General features: G+C 47.8%; 2 protein-coding genes across 8 annotated transcripts in view; one reads left to right on the forward strand and one right to left on the reverse strand.

The window, feature by feature from the left end:
• The first annotated feature begins 4,754 nt into the window (after nucleotides 1–4,754).
• Nucleotides 4,755–7,583, forward strand: LOC111075005 (equilibrative nucleoside transporter 1). The gene is made up of 5 exons (XM_022368047.2): nucleotides 4,755–5,332; nucleotides 5,646–5,946; nucleotides 6,006–6,482; nucleotides 6,536–6,818; nucleotides 7,160–7,583. Exons 1-5 carry the CDS (start codon nucleotides 5,057–5,059, stop codon nucleotides 7,269–7,271), a joined length of 1,449 nt encoding a protein of 482 aa, XP_022223739.2. The 5' UTR covers nucleotides 4,755–5,056; the 3' UTR covers nucleotides 7,272–7,583.
• Nucleotides 7,584–10,260: 2,677 nt separating this feature from the next.
• Nucleotides 10,261–19,540, reverse strand: part of LOC111075015 (1-phosphatidylinositol 4,5-bisphosphate phosphodiesterase classes I and II) — a 50,823-nt gene continuing 41,543 nt past the window's right edge. The window contains exons 9-18 of one of the 7 annotated variants that reach the window (XM_022368063.2): nucleotides 18,959–19,139; nucleotides 17,917–18,154; nucleotides 15,970–16,127; nucleotides 14,050–14,263; nucleotides 13,125–13,988; nucleotides 12,199–12,679; nucleotides 11,736–12,131; nucleotides 11,506–11,650; nucleotides 11,205–11,440; nucleotides 10,261–11,149 (exon numbers count right to left, since the gene is read on the reverse strand). In XM_022368063.2, the coding sequence (XP_022223755.2) occupies nucleotides 11,143–11,149; nucleotides 11,205–11,440; nucleotides 11,506–11,650; nucleotides 11,736–12,131; nucleotides 12,199–12,679; nucleotides 13,125–13,988; nucleotides 14,050–14,263; nucleotides 15,970–16,127; nucleotides 17,917–18,154; nucleotides 18,959–19,139 (2,920 nt within the window). In that variant the 3' untranslated portion in view covers nucleotides 10,261–11,142. Of the gene's footprint in view, nucleotides 11,441–11,505; nucleotides 11,651–11,735; nucleotides 12,132–12,198; nucleotides 12,698–13,124; nucleotides 13,989–14,049; nucleotides 14,264–15,969; nucleotides 16,128–17,916; nucleotides 18,155–18,958; nucleotides 19,140–19,540 lie in introns of all 7 variants that reach the window. The other 6 variants (XM_022368064.2, XM_022368060.2, XM_022368068.2 and 3 more) reach the window with 6 other exon arrangements.

Below are 19,540 nucleotides of genomic sequence, written 5' to 3' on the forward strand. Positions count from 1 at the left end.
AATTTACACACTCGAAACGTGTAAAGTTCAATTTCTGTTGGTTTTTCCTCGAATTTCGGTGGAGATTCGCTGGAATAAATCAGCTGCGGCTGGGGCTGCGGCCACGCCCACACCAATTCCTGTGGCTTGTAATCAAAATCGATTTCTCATTTTGGCACACACTTCTCCCCGCTCCCCGCTCCCCGCTGCCTGCTGCCTGGCTGCTGCTGCTGTCCATATGCCCGTGAAATTGAAAATATAATTTCGTTCAGAGAACCACGTACGAAATGGAGGAAATTGTTCTTAATATGATTAAAGTCCATTCATTTGGCGCATTATCCGAATTATGCGCACAAAAAGGTTCGCTTAAGGTCGGACATTTGATTAGAGTAATTTTGTGGCTGATTTTCGTTTGGGGATTTCTCAGTGCTGTCATTGAACTTGGCCAGGCCAGCAGGCGGAAACGAAATCAAAATCGAAATATATATTTAGCAAACAATCATGCAGCGAAACTTTGGCTAATTGCCTGAGACCTGAGACCTGAGACCTGTCCCGGACTTTTGGCTCATTAATCATAATGCCGAATAATGCATAATTCTGCGGTGGCTGTGGCTACTTTTTAATTAATTTGATTAGCATTGATCGCTTGAATGCGAATTATGAATCAATTTATGGCTCAGATCTCTCCCTGTTTCCGCAGTGGATGGATTGGATGCTGCCGAAACGAGTTCGTTGCCTAAGTCTTTTGTTGCCTGCTTTTGTCGCTTTCCCCCCCAATGGAAAAAGAGCTGCTGCTGCTGCCAGCATCCGCGCTTTAATCATTCTGACATGTCTCTCGCCTTTGATTTGCATAATTTTGAACAACGTTTAATGCCCCGCGACACGCCCCTTAAATGATGCCGCTCTGGCGTGGGCTCGATTCGATTATTGATCGGACAGGACAGATCATGAATATGCATAATGGACAGACAGTCCATTAATTGGACAGTTCACAAGATTGTTAGCTTCTTGAATGTGGCCAGGCCCACACTTGAGTTTTAATTACTGGCTGTAGGGGGAAACTATGTTGAAACTTTCTTTGCCTTTGCCTTTTGCTGCCATGTAAGTGCCATGAAATTCAATTAATAATCCAAGCTATGAACAGTGGGTGAACCCCCCCCTCTGGCTGAATCAGACCTACAGCAAAGGCCATGCCCAGTCATGCTCGTAGTCACTGTTGGAGCTCTGTCTGACTCTGGGTCGCAGCCAACTCTCACCAGTTACCAGTTACCAGACGAGACGAGACGAACAAATGTTTGCACAACACACGATAATGATGACAAGCCAAATTAGCTACTAATTTTCACACAGATACAGCTGCACACACACACACACACAGACACTTTGAATGAGGGTCAGATCGTAGCGCCAGGACCAGGACCTCACACAGCTGACGTTCGTTAAGGTTCGCTTCGGAGTGAGTGGCACGCCGGAAGTGGCTGGCGAGGGCGAGCGAGAGAGATCCAAAGAGTTTCGTTCTGAAATTGCCATAAATCAGCATTTGATTATCCTTTGTACCGCCTAATTTTACCCCTCGAATCCCGCCCCCCCTGTACCCTGCGCACCCCCCCTGTACCCACCACTCCTTTAGTTGTCATGTGCGTGTTGGTTTTCATTTTTAATTTATTAATTACTAGGCGGTGCACACTCGTTGCGACGCGACTCCTTCTCCTTGTGCCTTGGGCTTCCGCTATTAGCGAAATCTTCTCAGTATCTCCTTGTTGGGGGTTCTGCCCCGTCAGAGATGCGCCGAAAAGGAGCCAAAAGAATGGCCAAAATTGGCTTAGAATCTGCCAAATGGGCGGCGGCGGCGGCTGACAGGCGTTCCAGACAACTGCCACTTGGCTACCCCACAAAAAAAAAGAAGAGAGGGGGGAGCAGATCCACGATCACCTCGGGTGGTCAGCGGACGTCACTCAAATTGAAGTCCGGCAAATGAGAATTGCCCAAGACTGGCGAGAGTGGAGGGGAGCAGCTGCCCAATCTCCATCATCTCCATTTGGAGCTGAAGCTGAGGCTAAAGCTGAAGCTGGAGTTGTTGGATTTTTAATTAAGCGTGGCCTGCACCCGGGGCCTTTTCGTCAAGTAGCTCACTCGGCCACAGATCGGATGTGCTGCGGATGGGAGGGAGTAGAGCTGGGAGCTGGGAGTGCTGGCGAGTGGATGCTGAACAGGTCTTGTTAGTAATTTTTAATTTGAGCTCTTCTGACAGCTGGCTGTCATATAAATTTAATTGAATTTACATTTTTATTAATTGCCAAGACTGCGGTTAGTAGTGGAGTAGAGTAGAGTAGAGAATGGAGTGCGCTACCCGTTGGCATGAATGGGAGATGAGTTGCTCAAGCACAGGCCTGCTCTTGCTCTGGCCTGGCTGGGCTACTCATCCACTTCTTCTTCTTCGTCTTCATCTTCTTCTCTGTGGTTCGCTCTCTGAATGAATTTAATTTGAGATGATTTGTTGATGGTTTCGTTGCGGTGATTTCTTGCTGACTAATTTAATGTGATTTTTAAATTGCCAGCCAGGCTGTAGCTTCAGCCTTGATGCTGGCACTGTGCGGCTCTGCCAGCGATAGCGGGCTGAGTGTGTGGCCTGCAGCGGGGGGGCAGCGACAGGAGACTTGAGGAGATTGATTTGGGGAACGGTTAGCCCGGGAGGAAGAACATTTTCATGGAATTAATGAGATGACACGCCTCTCCCTGGGTGACTCCCCTACATGTCTCTCGCCCCTCCGATCATTATGAACTAATCTAATTTGCCTGTGCGATGACAATCGAACTGCTGCATATTCTATATCCTCATGCATCCCATTCAGATCCTCCTCCTGTGCCTGTCGAGCGCTAACGAGTCCAGTCCAGTCCCTGCGAGACGCGGCCCTTTTTTGCAGGCAGTTTAATTCGCAAATCAAACAACCTCGGGGCACAGCTCGGAAATTCGCGCATAAGTAAATTAAAAATAAATTTATGTCCAGTCCAGAGTGGTGGGCAGCGGGGGGAGCGGCAGGAGGTGGAGCAGTATGTGTAAACGGGTTCCGTTCTGTGCCAGGGGGGGCGGGGATCGTTTTTCGACGATCGCGAATGCAAATCCAATTAAAATTTCCCAACTTCGAAAAGAGGCTTTTGGGTTGGTGGGGGGCTATGGGCCATCGCATCCTGCGACTGGCGCTAAGCCGTAAAACGAAGCTGTGCGCTGATTTAAAACACTGCGGGGCGTGCTTATTGATTAAATACAAATTGCGTTCATTCATCATCAGCTCGTTTCTGGCTGTTTCTATCGCTGTTTTTGTTGTTATTTGCTGCGTCTGGCAATTAAATTACGATTTGCAGTTTCTGCTCTGCTGGTAATTTCCTTGTTCCGCATATAAAACACAATTAAACTGCCAAAGCAAGCAGCGGCAGGTCGTAAAATGCCCCAAAGAATAAATTAATTTTCAAAATCAATACATTTGCGGGCACTGGGCTGCCAACTCGTGGGGATTAGGTGTTAACAGAGCTGGTGGATGTAAAAAACCTGTAGAAAATGTGTAGTGACCGTGTCGTTACCATGTTCAAAAACCATGTACGGTTTTGCCCAGAAAACAGACGGGTCGGCCAGCGAGGGATCCATGGCGGAGAAGTTGAGGCGTGCCGCATGCTTCTGATGGTAGGTCTCGTCGTGTTCCTGTTTTCCTATAATTATTCGTTTCGTATCAGTCAGCTTTTGTCAGCGAGCAATTCGAATATTTCGTTTCATATCAGTCAGCTTTTGTCAGCGAGCAATTAGAATATTTCGTTTCATAGCAGTCAGCTTTTGTCAGCGAGCAATTAGAATATTTCGTTTCATATCAGTCAGCTTTTGTCAGCGAGCAATTAGAATATTTTCGTTTCATATCAGTCAGCTTTTGTCAGTGAGCAATTAGAATATTTCGTTTCATATCAGTCAGCTTTTGTCAGCAAGCAAGTAGAATTTATTCGTTTCCTATCAGTCAGCTTTTGTCAGTGAGCAATTTTGATTTTTAGTTTCATATCAGTCAGCTTTTGTCAGCGAGCAAGTAGAATTTTTCGTTTCCTATCAGTCAGCTTTTGTCAGTGAGCAATTTGAATTTTTCGTTTCATATCAGTCAGCTTTTGTCAGCGAGCAATTAGAATTTTTAGTTTCATATCGGTCAGCTTTTGACAGCGAGCAATTAAAATTTTTCGTTTCATATCAGTCAGCTTTTGTCAGCGAGAAAATATAAAGTCGTTTCATATCAGTCAGCTTCTGTCAGCGAGCATATACTTTTTTCCTTTCATATCAGTCAGCTTTTGTCAGCGAGCAATTATAATTTTTCGTGTCATGTCAGTCAGCTTTTGTCAGTGAGCAATAAAAACATTTCTTTGGTTTTCTTAAATTTTTATTACATTTTTACATTTATTTATACCAGGGACCGTAAATAATGATTATTTTTTATATTTTTCTCGAAAAAATCATCCACTTAAAGTAGCCGCACAGAATAATTAAATAGACCTATAGTCTGCTCTAAGGATAAACTATGCAAATCCACCAAAATTTTTATATATATATATCGTCATGAGCCGATCGCGGTCAGTCGAGCCGAACAGAGCCGAACGCGATCGGTGCCAGAGCCTAAGACCTGGGACCGTACGCTGAAAACTCGGCTGCGTCACTTTCGTTGTATGAACTGGTACATCTACATACATATATACTGTATGGTTAGTGTTAGTGCTTAGGGTCAGGCGGTATATTTGATCGAAAAATCCACGGTCACACTAATCGTAAACGCGTAATTTTTATTTACATTTTTTTAAATCTAGTTTCCTCCGCCTCGCTACACTACCCTACCGACTATCTGCACTACATGATAACACTATCAGCAATAAAATACAAGAACAAACACATACAGGAATTATTGCAACACTACACCACTCGATGAGACGCAACAGCTGTTTATGTGCTGCTGCGGTTCGAGGCGTTTAATTGCATGAATGAATTCGATTCTGAGTGCAAGTCAACAGCACAGCAGAACAATAGAAGCCAGCTCAGGGCCAGTCAGAGACCCAAATGCAACGAAACGATGACGAGGAGCGCCTCATTGAAAGCGCGGAGCAGGACGATGAGGAGATTCTTGGTGGCGAGGGAAGTTTCGTTCCCGCCTTTCGACCCCATGGTCAGGACTACGACATGGCGGACGAACGCTGCCTGCTGGAGCGCCCGGAGGACGAAGTGGTCCTTGTGTCGAATGAGCCCACATCGGGAAAGCTCTATACCTACGTGGTCTTCTACCTGCTTGGAATTGGAACGCTGACACCGTGGAACTTCTTTGTGACAGCGGAAGATGTGAGTACGCCACCATGGAATATTTCCGCCCGCATTGTACCCTGAGTGCGACTGCACTTCGAACCTGCATGTGGGACAAGCGTAACTCCGCCGCTGGCGTTGTCGCCAGCGTCGACGCCTAAGGCGCGCTTATCGGCTTTGGCATTGTTATTTTTACGACTGTTGCTGCTGTTGTTGTTGTTGTGGCTATCGTCATGATTTTTTCTTTGTTTTGCGCTAATTATGGGGTTGAGTCACCCCCCGCAGCCCTGGCTTATGCGAAAATATGCTAACTCGTTCCTTTTCACCTCCCCTTCCCTTCCTCCTTTCGCAGTATTGGAAGTACAAATTCCGCAATACCACGCTCAATGACACTGATCCGGACGAGGAGCTCACGCCGCTGCAGAAGAGCTTCACCTGTGATTTGGCTCTCACGGCCACCATCGCTGGCACTACCTTCCTGCTGCTCAACGCCATTTATGGCAATCGGATCTCACTTAGGGTCAAAATGCTGGGCACGCTGTGGTGCATTCTCGTTCTGTTTGGCGTGACGACGGGCTTTGTGGAGGTCAACACGGATGCCTGGCAGGAGCAGTTCTTCCTGATCACACTGATCATTGTGGTCCTACTGAACTGTGAGTGGAGCCACAGCACGTTTCATATTTATGGTTAATTTACATCTCTTTTGGTACAGCCGCTGCGGCCACCATTTCGGGCGCCCTGTACGGCATCGCCGGCCTGTTCCCCTCAGAGTTCATGACTGCCGTGGTCAGTGGACAGGCCTTGGGCGGTATACTCACCGCTCTGGCCTTCATCCTGGTGCTAGCTTTTGACACGGGCCCTAACACGACGGCCTTCATCTTCTTCATTGTGGGTGGCGTGCTCATACTGCTCTGCATTGTCTGTTACGTGATCTTGGTGCAGAAGCCGTTCTTCAAGTATTATCTGGACGGCGGCGACAAGTACAAGGTGATAAGCGCGATACCCTCGCACAGCCGTAGCGAGGAGACGGAGGGCGTGCCTCTTGAGCCGATTATGCGGAAAGTTATGACTAAAATATATCTACACGCCGTCTGCATAGCACTGCTCTACACGACCACGCTGTCCGTCTATCCAGCGGTGACTGTGCTGATGCAGTCGGAGCACTCTGACAGCCACACCACATGGACGGGTATGTAGCAAAATCTCTCCCTCGGATTGTGTCCTAAAACTGATTCCTTTCAGATGTTTACTACATGCCTGTGGTCAACTATCTGTTCTTCAACTGCGGCGACTACTTTGGACGGCTCCTGGCTGGCTGGCTGGAGCGTCCCAGCAATGAGCAAACCTCGCTGCTGCTGACCGTAGTGCGCGTGGCCTTTATTCCGTTCTTCTTGTGCTCCAACACCAACGAGCACAACTTTATGCCTACTCTGGTGGAGCACGATTACTCATTCATCGCAATGATGATTGTGTTTGCCTTGTCCAACGGGTATTTAACTAATATACTGCTCATCATGGCGCCCAGGTTGGTAATCCTACTCCTACTTTGCGTAAAGATATTCAACAGTCATAGCAGAAGATCTGCAGCAGTTGCCATAAGTATTGCAAGCTTCGCCTATCTGTCGGTCGTAATTAATGCCGTTTATTCATTCAAAATGAAAATTTCCATATGCTTGGCGCACGTTTGTAATGCAAAAATGCAGCCTTGACTGCCATGCTATCGGACCAGCACTCGGCGTAGCTGCATTCTACACTGCAGAAGCTATAATGATAATTTTGCCCCATTGCATATGCTCCCCAGAATATTCTGCTCTGTTCTGTTCCCCAGTGTACTAATCATTTGTTTTTTTTTTGTTTACTTTACAGGAGCGTCAAGCAGCACGAGAAAGAGTTGGCGTCCTCCATTATGGCTGCTGCTCTCAGTGTCGGCATGGCGGTGGGCTCCCTGCTGAGCCTCTGTTTCGTGCAGATGTTGTGACCTGAATGTGACCCACGATGTAACTGTTGTTGCCGATTGGTGCCTTAGCTAATTCTATGTATAAGTTTTATGCTTTTATGTTACCTGATCCTCTTCATTTCGTTATTGTTAAGCATTTAGATCAAGACCTTGTACTGTCTCGTTTCGATTTAAAATCGGTTGTGTGATTGTCTTAGTAGCTCCCAAATTCGCCATTAATCTGAGAGATTCTTTTATATCACATGTACAATAACATTTAGTTTGTAAGTTTGTCAATTTTTTTGAATAATATCCTAGAAATAAAGAAACGTTTAAATCATGTTTTAAACAAAACTCAATTCAAGGGTTGATATTTTCTCTTGGTTTAACGTTTATTTTGTAGTTTTCTGCAGATCACAACAACAATGTGGATTAAGTTAATTGCTTTTATGCTTTTGACATTATTCATTGTTTTTTGAACGAATGAACTCCATTGGAAACACTGACTTGCTTTAATTGCATTGAGTTAAGAATTTACAGATTTTTATTTAATTTTTTGACGCCCTGTGCCTGTGCTTCTCTTGTACATTTCGCCTGATCAAGTATTATTTTTAGAAATGCTTTCAAACCGATCGACAATTGGAATCTTTAAAAGTTTGGAAAAGTATAACCTTCGCGGATCTGGCCCCATTTTGCTCGAGCTATAGCGCCAACATCGAAAGGTTTATCAAATGTCAATCTGGTCTCAAGCGATCGAGGATATTTTCCGGATCACGAGAAGGCGTGCCACGCCCAGATCGGATGTGTATGGCTGCCTTCCTGTGATCTACAACCAAGTATATATTTGGCATGCCTTTTTGTGATGGGAAAAAAACTGCTTAATCAGATCAACCTAAAATCGCGTTTGGTTTGGTTTTTGACCGCTGAAAGAGTTGCTTTGGGCTCATTGCTCGGCCGATCTGGTCCTGGTACTGAGTGCTGGGCACAGAGCGTTTTCTTTTGAATGAAAATACATATATTGGTTATATGGAATGATATCCTTTTTGGGGTCTTTGGGTGAATACTATATTAAATTCTTGCTAACATCAAGAGAGATTGGTTTTCGGTAAACGTCTTATAAGTGCCTTGGCAATATTATTGCAACAATGGGGTTCGGTTCCTCCATACACACGTCTGTACATCTGTATGTACGAGTCTGTATGTATGTATATTTGTTATATATAACGCTAGGGTGTCTAAACATTTATTTAACTAGTTTAAGTTTAAGTTTGTTAGGCAACAACAAATTCGTCCGTTGCGCTGTCCAAAAATTTCCATTTGCTATTTAGGGCCTAAATTGGGTTTTTCTTTTCATTTCTTTTCCATTCTAATTTCATATATTTTTTCCCCTCATGCAGTTTCTTCGTCCTTCCTCTCTCTTGTATTCTGTCTCCTGTTTATCAGTTTTTCTTGGTGTTTAACACCGATTTTTGCTTTTCAATTTAAATCTCATTTTCGTATAATGTTTATGTTTAGGTTTTTTTTACGTTTAATGCTCTTTATCCATAACTTAGTTTAACAAACAAACAAACACACACACGAACAACAAACATTGATTAAAGCCTTGTCATTGAAGAAGTGTGGGTTGGGGGTTGGGGCTTCGTTTCGTCTGGGTTGTGGGTGGGGTGTGCGGTGTTTTGGGCGCGCATGCAAAAGATAAAGATTAATCTGCAACGTTTAATAAAGCAACTACAACAACAACAACGATAAGGATACGGATACGGATAACGATAACGATAACGGTAGGCGAACAACATCGACAGCACACAGATACGAACGATTACAGATGCGCAGATACAGTTGAAGGAGTATAATGCTTACACGTAGTACAACACCAAAACTATTTCGAATTTGCTGCTTAGTTTTCTTGTAATTCTACTATACGAGTATTTAGTATTTACTGCTGCTATATTGCTGCTTGCTGTATTGGATTAATCGAGCCAATTATTTAATTACATATGTTGATAGATAGATAGATAGATAGATACATATCTGTGTTTGCGCACACGATAGACACCGATTGAGAGTAGATAACGATAGACGATAGACAACACCAACACCAACACCGATATCGATGCCATAATATCGAAGAACACACATACATAGATGATACACAGATACACATATCTGTGGCTTTATACCAATTCTCTTGGTTATTGCTTGCTTGCTATGGGGGGGGGGAGGATATACATAAGTATCTTGTGGAATCTTACTATGAAAAAACTACGACACACACATTTAAATTCAATTACAACATCAATTTGGGAGAGACACATTTAGAGAGACTTCCAGAGAGAGAGAGAGAGAAACAGATAGATAGATCTCTCTCTCTCAATCCAGGTTGCTGGTTAAAGATTCTTGATAGTCGATTCTTGGGTAAAATGGGAAATTACAACATCTAAGGTGGTTCTGCCGTCCAGTGAAATGTACTTTCAACTTTGTTTTTGATTTATCTCATAGTGTTTCGCTAAGAATTATGTGTTTACTTTGGTATCGTATCTTTTTTGGGGAGGTTGGGTATTGGTATGTGTGCGGGTACGGGTATGGGTACGGGTACGGGTACGGGGTATGTATGCTGAATTTTGGATTTCGTTACAAGGCAGCTTGGGTAAGTTTTTCATTTGTTTTTGATTCCAATAGTTTTTCATTGCATTTTGTCGCTTTTTGGTTTCACTTTTTTGATTGGTGTTCCGAGTTTACCGAGAAGATCTGGTGTCTGGTTTTGGCTCTGATCTGATCTGATCTGTTCTGGTCTACAATAAAGGTTAAATATACTCGTAAATTTTGCATATTTTATTGTTTGATTGTCTTGAGGCTTTGTTGTTCCTTTGGTATATATATTTTGTATATATCTTTTTTTTGGTTTTTGTATTTTTTTTTTGGTGTTGTAGGTTGTGCGTCGTCTGTGTGTGTTTAATGTGTATGCGTGTGCGTTAGAAGAATAATGTTTATAAAAATTAACTAAATTCAAAAAAAAAAAAACCGTTAAATGTTTAAAACAATTCGATAGAGAATTTTATTGGAGTTTTTCTATCAACTAAAAAAATGAACGTAAGCATAGTGACTGAGGGTGGAAAAACAATCATTAATCAATAAATAGCAACCAACCGACCGAATAAAAAATAATATAATTGACTAAATTGTTGGCTTAGACTTTGTGCTTGCCGCTGCAGAGATTCATTCCACAATCCACCCATGGTGCATGGAAATTGTGCGGGCCGAACGAGCTTAAACTAATCGTATAAATTAGATTAATTAAAACTGATGTAAAAGAGTAATACACACAACCACATTTAGCATTTAGAAAAATCTCCAGATGGAGCACTAGCAGACGCGATGCAGTTCCCCCCTGCCCCCGCAGACCCAGTGTCCTCCGTTCTATCCCCATGGATCATCCCCCTGCATCGCCCTAGTCTGCTGCTGCTTGACCACAAATAAATTATACTTAGATTCTGTTACGTTTTTCTTGCTGTTCTTGCTTAACACTTGGACACTCAGAGTTTCGGCGAAGTTCGAGTAGGAAGAAACCGTACGGCTCTCGGCTTCACGTCAGGTCCGTCCATCCATGCACTAGATATAGACCGATAGTTACAGTATACAGTGTACAGATACAGATATATATATATAGATACATTAACTACAAATACATCGTACATGCGAGAGCGTTACATTCTAGTTTGTTCAGTATGAAAAGAAGCGATTTCTGGCGTTGCCTTTGCACGGTTTTAGGCTTAGGATTTAGATGCCCCTAAGATCTAGTCGAGTCGAGGTTGAGTTCCCGTCGAACAAAAGGGTTTTCAGTTTTTGTTTAGCTTAAGAACTACGAAGACTTTTTGTTTTCTATTTTCTGTCGCGAATACTGAAGACCGACAAACTAAAAACTAAAGAATAAAGAATAAAGAACCACTTTCAAGAGCACTCAATGGGAGCGCTTACGTCTTCATCTCCGTGGCCGCTGCAATGCTGTGATGCGACCTGGCCGGCGATACGGCCGAGTGTCCGCCCGCAGCTCCGGCATCCAGATTCAGTGTGAGATTATTGCCCGAAATGGCCGACGAGCCGGAGCCGGAGCCCGAGCAGCCATGATGATGCGGTCCATGGAAGAGCACCAGGAAGCCGTTGTTGGAGACGCAGCTGCGAGATTCTGCATCCTTGTCGAGTATTTGACGAGCCTGTGCAAAGGGCAGAGAAAACCTTAGAGAATGAACGGCAGGGATATGCATGGCTGTGCACCCACCTTGGAGCGGTGCTCGGCCAGGGCATTGCGCACTGAGTCGTGCTGTTTCTGCAGGTCGTCCGTGCGCCTGTCGAACGTCTGCTTCAGACGCACACGCTCGGCCACTCCTCGCTCCACCACAGAGCTGGCCACCTCGCGCTTCATTCTGGAAGAAACAGGAGACAGACAACATCAGTGGAATAAATTCAGACGGTGGGGAGACCCTAGAGGCTACGGCTACGGCTACCCACCTGACCAGCTCGTCGCGATCCCTGTGCACTGTGGCCAGATTCTTGACCTCGTTGCGGCGCGCCTCCTGCAGCTGGTGCATCACCTCGCCGGTGACCTTGTCCAGGGAGGCCTTCAGCTGCTTCATCTGCCCGGTCTGGGAGGTCTTCAGCACCTTCTCGGCGGCCGTGTATATGGCCTCGTGATACTTCTCCTGCAGCTCACGGTACTGGGCCGTGTACTCGCGACAGGCGCTGCGCAGGCGCGACTCCTGGGTGCTGCCCTCCAGGCTGCTGCTGCCGCCGGCCAGCTCCTCGCCAGCATCGGCGCCGCCAGCGCTCTCCTCGCTGCTGTCGCCCAGATCGAGGGGGCAGGCGGGTATCTCGACGCCCGGTTCGCTGTTCGGAGAGAGACAATTACTAATTTCAACGGCGTCGTCTGGCAGTGGCACCCAACACCCCACAGCGAATCCCGCCGCACACTTACAGACTCTTGTTGCTGAGCCGCTTCACCAGCTTGTTGGTGATGGCAAACTTGGGCTTCTTGCCCTCGAGCGGACTGCTCTTCTGGCCGGCTATCTTGAGCTTCTCCTTGTCGTGCTTCTTGCGCAGCGACTCCAGCTTCTTCTCCATCTCCAGGCGCTTCTCCTTGACGGACTTGTGGTCGAGCAGCTTCTCCAGCGGCTCCGCCACCACGGGCTCCACATCGAACTGCGACGACTCCACCTGCCTGATCGAGGTGTTCACCGACTGGTCCAGCGAGTGCTGATGCTGCATGCTGCTGGGCGCCACAATGCATTCGCTGTCATCGCCCGCGCCACGGCCCACGCCACCGCCGCCGCCGCCGCCGCCATCGGTGCGGTCCGTGGGCGGCTCCACGCTCCAGGCAGCCGCCGCAGAGATGCTCGCCCTGTGCTTGGGCGAGGTGGCTAGCGACTCCACCGGACGCAGCTCCTTCTTCTGGCCACCTACTTGGACGAAAACGACTGGAGGATCAGACAGAGAATCGAGCAGGGTGGGTGTGCAGAGAGAGAGTGAGAGAGTTACAGGAGGGCGTGGGGCGGGTTGGGTGTGTCCGTCAACCGGTTTGTGTGTGCGTGGTTTGGGATTTGGGGTGGTGTGGGTGGTGTTGGGTGGTGTTGGGTGGTGTTGGGTGGTGTTGGTGGGGTTGGGTGGTGCGTGGTGTTGGTGGTCGTGTTGTTGTTGTGGTTTAACCAAATCCAAAATCCAAAAGTTTTTAACCGAAAGTTACATGAAACGTTACAAAAAAGAAAAGTAGAAAGAAAAGAAAGTAAATTAAAATCTCTCAACTCGGTGGGCGGTGCAATGGGAGATCCAGTGGCTACAGCTGCTACTACTACTACCGAGTACTTTCTACAGCTACAGTGGAACAACACAATGAACTCTACTCACACGACTTGGAGAGATCTTCGTCGGCGCTGACCAATGCATCGGTCTCGTCCGTGAGCACCGACAGCTGCATGTCGCGCTTCTCGCGCTCGCTCTGGTACTTGATGGGATTGGCCAGGGCCTCGGCGAAATCGGAGAGGCCGTGCGGCACATAGTCCTTGACCACCACGCACAGGAAGAGCGAGGCCAGGGCGATCGGCTGGCCCACCTCCGAGCGGAGATTGACGTGCCGATACCCCGGACAGAGGCCAATCACTGGCAGCACCCGATGGCCGATCAGCTTGCCACCCTCCTCGTAGGCGGCTATCCGTATGCTGGCCAGCTCCGGCAGCACCACCTTCTTGAAGACGAACGGATCCTCATCGTACACGGGATTCATGCCGTTGTCGCGCACCGTCTTGGTGCGGAACCGCTTGCGCACTGTGTCCGCCGGCAGGCCGTACATTTCCACCTCCACGAACGTGTTCACCCGCTTGTCCGTGAGAAATTGGCCGGACAGCACTTGTATCGAGACGGTGCCCGCAATGATGCCATCCACGGTGCTCTCGGCGAAGGGATCCAGCCGTCGATCGGAGCGACGCATAAACTCCGGCTTCAGCAGATAGCCCGATCGGGCATTGTACTCGAAGATGCCCAGATTGAGCTGCATGGCCAGGTCGAGGGTCTGGAAGTTGAGCGCCACCAGCTGGCAGCCCGCGTTCCAGAACAGCTGCGGCATGAAGTTGGAGCTGTCGAAGCGCGTGCCCGCGGGATAGACCCTCGACAGCTGATGCTTGTTGTAGTTGACGAACTCAATGGGCCGCTCCTTCAGCAGCGTTGTGGCCTGCTTCTCATCGAACGAGGACATCTCGTAGCAGCGATTTTTCTCTACGAAAAGGGGGCAGATCATTAAAGCAGGGACTGTAATGGAGCCAGGGCCAGTACTCACTTTCTGCATTCTCAAAGGAGCTGAAGTGTATGGGCTGCACATAGTTGACCAGCGCTGAGATCTCCGCTCCGGCTTCCGTTTCCTTTTGGGCCTTCTCCGGCGGCGGTTCGTTGCCGCTGGGTGGATTGGGTGTGGTATTGGGCAGGGATTCATCGTCCGAGGAGCTGTCCGAGTCCGAGGACCCAGTGCTGTCCTTGGAGCTCTGGCGTATTTGCTAAAGGGGAGATAGACAGAGTTGAGAGACAGAGTTGAGAGATATGAGAGATATGAGCGATCTGGGTACAGGCTAATCCTTTTGTTTGCCCTGCAGCCTGCAGGCTGGGGCGGTCACGTACGCGAAACTATTAAATTGCATGTCACACAGGGCGAATGGTAAATGGAAAATGTTGGAAAATGCAGCAGAAACGGGGTACCCCACAGATGGAATATGAGACCCATTATTATGTTGTGTGTGTTGTTATCGCTGTCACAGATCCTTCTGCTGTACCCCCTCCCCTCGTGCCCCCTGCCCTGCTCTGGCAGGATAATGCGAATGCAAGACAAGAAAATGGCGCAGATTGTGTTTCCTGTTCTGTTCTGTTCTGCTCTGTTCTGCTTTGCACAATGCATGCTGTCATTGTTTGCTGGGGGCACTGGGTATGGGTAAGGGGTAAGGTGGGTCTGTGTTCCTGCCCCCTCCATTGCGAATCATCCATCGAATCGATTTATAAAAGCCCCACAATGCCCTGACAGCCGAACGGCCGAACGGAGTGAGGGATAAATGTGCTTTGTGTCGTCCAAGCAAAGAGTTCAATCCCTCTGATCCCTCTGATCCCCCTGATCCCGGATGCCATGCACTCGTCGTATCCCACAGCAGTGGCCTGACTAATGAGCCCGAAATGCAGCCCTTCCCTGCCACACCCCCCCCCCAGGCAGCCCCTGTGTTGCATGTGGCATGTGGCACATCCGATTCCATTAGCGCAGACTTGCAAATTGCTGTAGCGGCTCCCTCCGCCATGTATTATGCAACGCACATTAAACAGGGGGCTCTGTTCCCCCCCCAAAAAAAATCATAAATATTAATTCCAAGCTAATGGCAAAAACTGTGAAATCAAATTAAAATGCATAATGCTGGGGGCATAAGCTGCAAAGCTGCCCCGAAAGCCCCCCAAAAGTTTTTCGTGCACTAAAATTAGTTTAGGAGGAAAAAAAGGGCTGGCGCCCCTGGGGGCTACAATTTTGATTAGTGCAAATGTGAATGTTGTTCCTGGCCGTTGCAGTTTGTTCACTCTGTGTGTGTGTGGTGTGGTGTGTCCTCCTATCGTGTGTCATTTAACCACTTTCCATGGCTAACAGTTCGCTGATTGTGGTGGTGCCGTTGGTCATCCGCAGCCACAGCCACAGCCACATACACTGTAAATATTCCATGCATTTAGCAAACTTTTCACTGCTCTTCCTATTATTATCAGACTCCTTTTTGTAGCCCTCGCAGTGCAGCACGGAACAGGATTAGCATTGGATGTTTGTACTCTAATGGAATGCAGCAAATGGCAGACTTTATGCCCTAAACTGCCATGGGTCAGAGGGTATCTAATCTTCGTGCTGTCAGGCTGCTTTGGTGTACTTTCTGTCATCAGTTGAATTTATTATTGCGTATGCCAACACACACTCGGATCGGAATGCAAACAGAGTGCCAGCGATGACAATGCTCATCATCATCGTCATCGACAGGGGGAATGAGAAATGAGAAATGAAAACAAATGTAACTACAAATCAGCCGAGTCAACAGGGGGAATAGGCGGCGCCACAATGTGTGTCATTAAATGCAATTACAGTCACGCCACCCCGCCACGCCCCCACACTAATACATGTATTATTTATACATACATTCCCCCTATCATATATACACCCTCCTCTCCTTCGCCTCCTCCTTGTACTCACTTGCAATGGCGGTGCATGTCCTCCGGTTCCTGTCGAAATGTCACCATTGGCGGCGCGTACGGCTGCTCCAGCTCCAGCACCCTCCTCGTGGGCGGCGGCTGCTGCTGCCACTTGTTGCGCCGCCGCTGCGGCAGATGCTGCCTTGGCCGCCGCATCCACTGTGAAAATGTGCCAGCAAAAAAGGGATTATAAATTGAATGAATTTTATGGAAATTTTCCGGCTTCCCTTTCCTGCTTTTTTTTTTTTTTCTGTATTTCGTTTGCAAAATTAAGTTATGAACGCGAAAAATAAACGCGAAATGCTTTTAAAAAACAGTTTCGCCTTAATGGAATATAATAAAAAAAAATGGAAAAATACATATAAATCATATTATAGAACAGAACGGCAAAGGGGGTGGCAAAGGGGAGTCAGCAGTGGGAGCAGTGGGTGGGAAAATTCTATGGAAATGGCTGAGCTGGGATCCAGGGATCCCTCAGCGCTGGGATCGTGCCGCACACTGCAGCAGCAGCAGCAGCACCAGCAGCGGCAGCAGCCGTGGGGGCAAAAGTCATTTGCATTTATAAATTGGCTTTTTGCAATTCATGAGCTAAAATGTCAGCCGGGCCAATTGGGGGTGGGGCAAGGATGGGAGGTACGTGTGTCTGTTGCTGTGTGGAGTGGGGAGTGCGCGGAGTGCGGAGTGCGCGGAGTGGGTGTGGTCCCACAGCAAAATGGCGACAAATGTCCTGGGCTCCTGTGCAAATGGTGCAGCTGTGCATGCAAATGTTCCCGCCAGGACCTCATTCACACAGGAAGCACGAGGCAGCACGAGGCAGCACGAGGCGGGCAGGCGGAAGTGGCCTGGCAGCAAATGCATAAACAGAATTATAATAAAATGAGTCCTTGGGGGGGTGGCTATGTCCCCTTTTGAAGAGGTGCATGGGGTTCGATGCTTGAGCAAAAATGGATACATTCTGCCATGAAATTGGATTGGAAATGCATTCATTAGGAGTGCCACTGCCACTGCCACTGGCAGGCATCTCCTGCATCTCCTGCACCGATGGCCAGTGCATAAAAAAGTTCCATTACACTTTCCAAAGGGGGCCGCTCCACTGGTGAAGAGCAAGCAGTTCGATACTCAGATAAAGTAAAGGAAAATCAACACTTTTAGCCATGAAATTGGAGTGGAATTTGCACTTTTGCTGGCGTAGGGGCGAATGCTCTTTCAGCAGCTACAGATACCCTGCCTTGAGGGACTCCATTCATTCACTAAGACAGGTGTTGCACTTGGTAAACCAATCCACTCGTTGTGGAAAGCCTTTTATTTGATGTGCTCTGGTATCCCGATTCTGCTGCATCAGGGGTACTCTCTCAGGCGGCCAAGACATTGCATTATGATGAAATCATGTGCTACGATGCTAATGATTGTAGGATGAGATGTATATCCCATTTATATCCCTGGTAGATTGTCTCTGAAGGCATAAATTCTAGGCTCTTGGGGGTTCGATTCCTTCGATTCTTTTGCTGGGCATTCCCACTTTCATTTCTGCATCTCTGGCGAACATTTCATCAGAATTGATATGCCCCATCACTCACACTGCCACAGACTCGCTCCCGCTCTCTGTGTCCCACTCTCCCGCTCTCTCTGTTTGCTGTAAAGTTTGTCGAGAATAAAAACCCTCAGCAAGCAGCAAGCAGCAGCAGCAGCTGCTGTGCGTTTGCGTTTGCGGAGCTCATTTGCATTTTTCATGGAGCAATGGAAACATGAGAACTCTGAAAGAAAAGCGGAATGGCAGGCAGGCAGGCAGGAAGGGAAGTTCTGTGCTCTGGCCATGTGCTGCGCTGCCGTAACATATGTGGCAGGCAAGCAGGCAAACGGAAACTCTAGCCACACATTCGCCACAGAAATTCAGAGACAGAGAGAGAGAGAGGTAAAGAAAGAGTTGTGTGTGGGGCACGACACTCACCTGAATTGGCGGTCATCAGTTTGTTGCTGGCTGCCGGTGTGCCCGCCGCCTGCGAGGGCTTCTTGTGGTGATGGTGGTGATGATGATGGTGATGCTTCTTCTTGTTCTTGATGATGATCTTGCGACGCAGGGCCGCCGGCGGCGGCAGGTCCATGTTCGGCTCCAAGGGATGCGAATCGAGCGGCTTATCCAGCAGCATATCGCCAAAGATTTCGCGGCAATAGTTGGCGATTTTTGCCTGTCAAAAAGAAAGGCGGGGGAAGGGGCAGAAGTTAAGTCTGTTAACTAACTGATAACTGGCAGTTAGCCTCGCGCTCCCAGTGCAGCCATTATGCAGCCCCACTGGCTGCTACTTGCAACATGCTGCCTGCTTCCTGCCTGCTATCTGCTGCCTGCTATCTGCTACCTGTAATATGTTGCGGCTTGTAAGTTTGCTTGCTGGCACGTGGCAGGACTCGTGGCTCGTGCCTGTGCCTCCCAGTGGGAAGTTTAGTTTATATTACTACTTTTAATGGTTAAAGTTTATCCGCAGCCCCACTATTCCCTGCCTCCTTGCCTTCTGCTCTCCACAGGGCCGTAAAAAGTTTGCCTTTGTTATTATCTCTCGAGTGTAGGGGCGCAGCAGGAGGCGTGGAGTGGAGTGGTGTGGAGTGGAGTGAAGCTTAAGCAGCGAGCAATTACCTTTCGAGTGGCTTCTGAGATTCGCTGCTGGCTGGCCCTGCTACCTGAAGTTGCCAGGACTCCCTCATGTGTGGCAAGGGGCCTTTTCCTACAGCTGTTTGTCTTACTGCCGAATGATGGATTAGGCTGATGAGTGACGAGGGACACGGGACACGAAGACGGTCAAACATTCACCCCCTCTCCCCCTTTGTTGCTGTTTGCTGTTGTTGTTGTTGTTTTAGGACAGGTAACTTTTCGCCTTTCACCTTTTCTTTGCAGGTTTTCTTCTCCGCTTCTGCTCTTAAATTAATTTTCTTTCTTTGATTTCCCTACTACCCCCCTACTTAGCTACCCCACTTGCCAACCTGCTTCCCTTGCTCACCTGCTGCCTGGGATTGCAGTGATTCTCAAAGCTCAGTATCACAGGGTATTCGGATGTCTTAAATGCACTCTCTGCGATGGCCTCCAGCACGTCCTTGGCAAAGATCTCGGGCACAAACGTGTAGCCGTGCACAATGACGGGCTCCTCGGTGCGTCCATTCCAAAAGTCGAGCTCCACGCATCTGCGGGGCAAAAAGCGTTTAAAGGGGGTGAAAAGGGGTTGGTAAAAGGGGGGGGGAAAGCTTTATTTAAGTGAGGTATAAAAGTAAATGACAATTTCCTTCACAGACACGCCCACATAAAAAGTGACAAGTGCAGCAGCAGCAGCAGCGGCAGCGGCAGAAGAGTAACAACTTCTGGCTGAATGAATTTTGTGATGTGTGTGCATCATCGCCATCAGCAGAAGAAGGAGGAGAAGGAGGAGTCGAAGGAGTGGGAGGAGCAGAGGGAGAAGGAGGAGTGGGAGTAGAAGGACTGGGAGTAGAAGGAGTGCGAGCAGCCATTTCCGTTCAAGCGGAAGTGGAAAACGCAGCGCGTGAAGAGTGCATCTGACACACACACACACACACACACACACACACAC

This window comes from Drosophila obscura, unplaced genomic scaffold (assembly GCF_018151105.1).
Source record: "Drosophila obscura isolate BZ-5 IFL unplaced genomic scaffold, ASM1815110v1 contig_37, whole genome shotgun sequence".
NCBI lineage: Eukaryota > Metazoa > Arthropoda > Insecta > Diptera > Drosophilidae > Drosophila > Drosophila obscura.

Coding starts and splice junctions, on each gene's coding strand:
- LOC111075005 (XM_022368047.2), top strand. CDS start 5,057: ATGCAACGAAACGATGACGAGGAGCGCCTCATTGAAAGCGCGGAGCAG. Junction 5,947..6,005: donor CATTGTGGTCCTACTGAACT/GTGAGTGGAGCC, acceptor CTTTTGGTACAG/CCGCTGCGGCCACCATTTCG. Junction 6,819..7,159: donor CTGCTCATCATGGCGCCCAG/GTTGGTAATCCT, acceptor TTTACTTTACAG/GAGCGTCAAGCAGCACGAGA.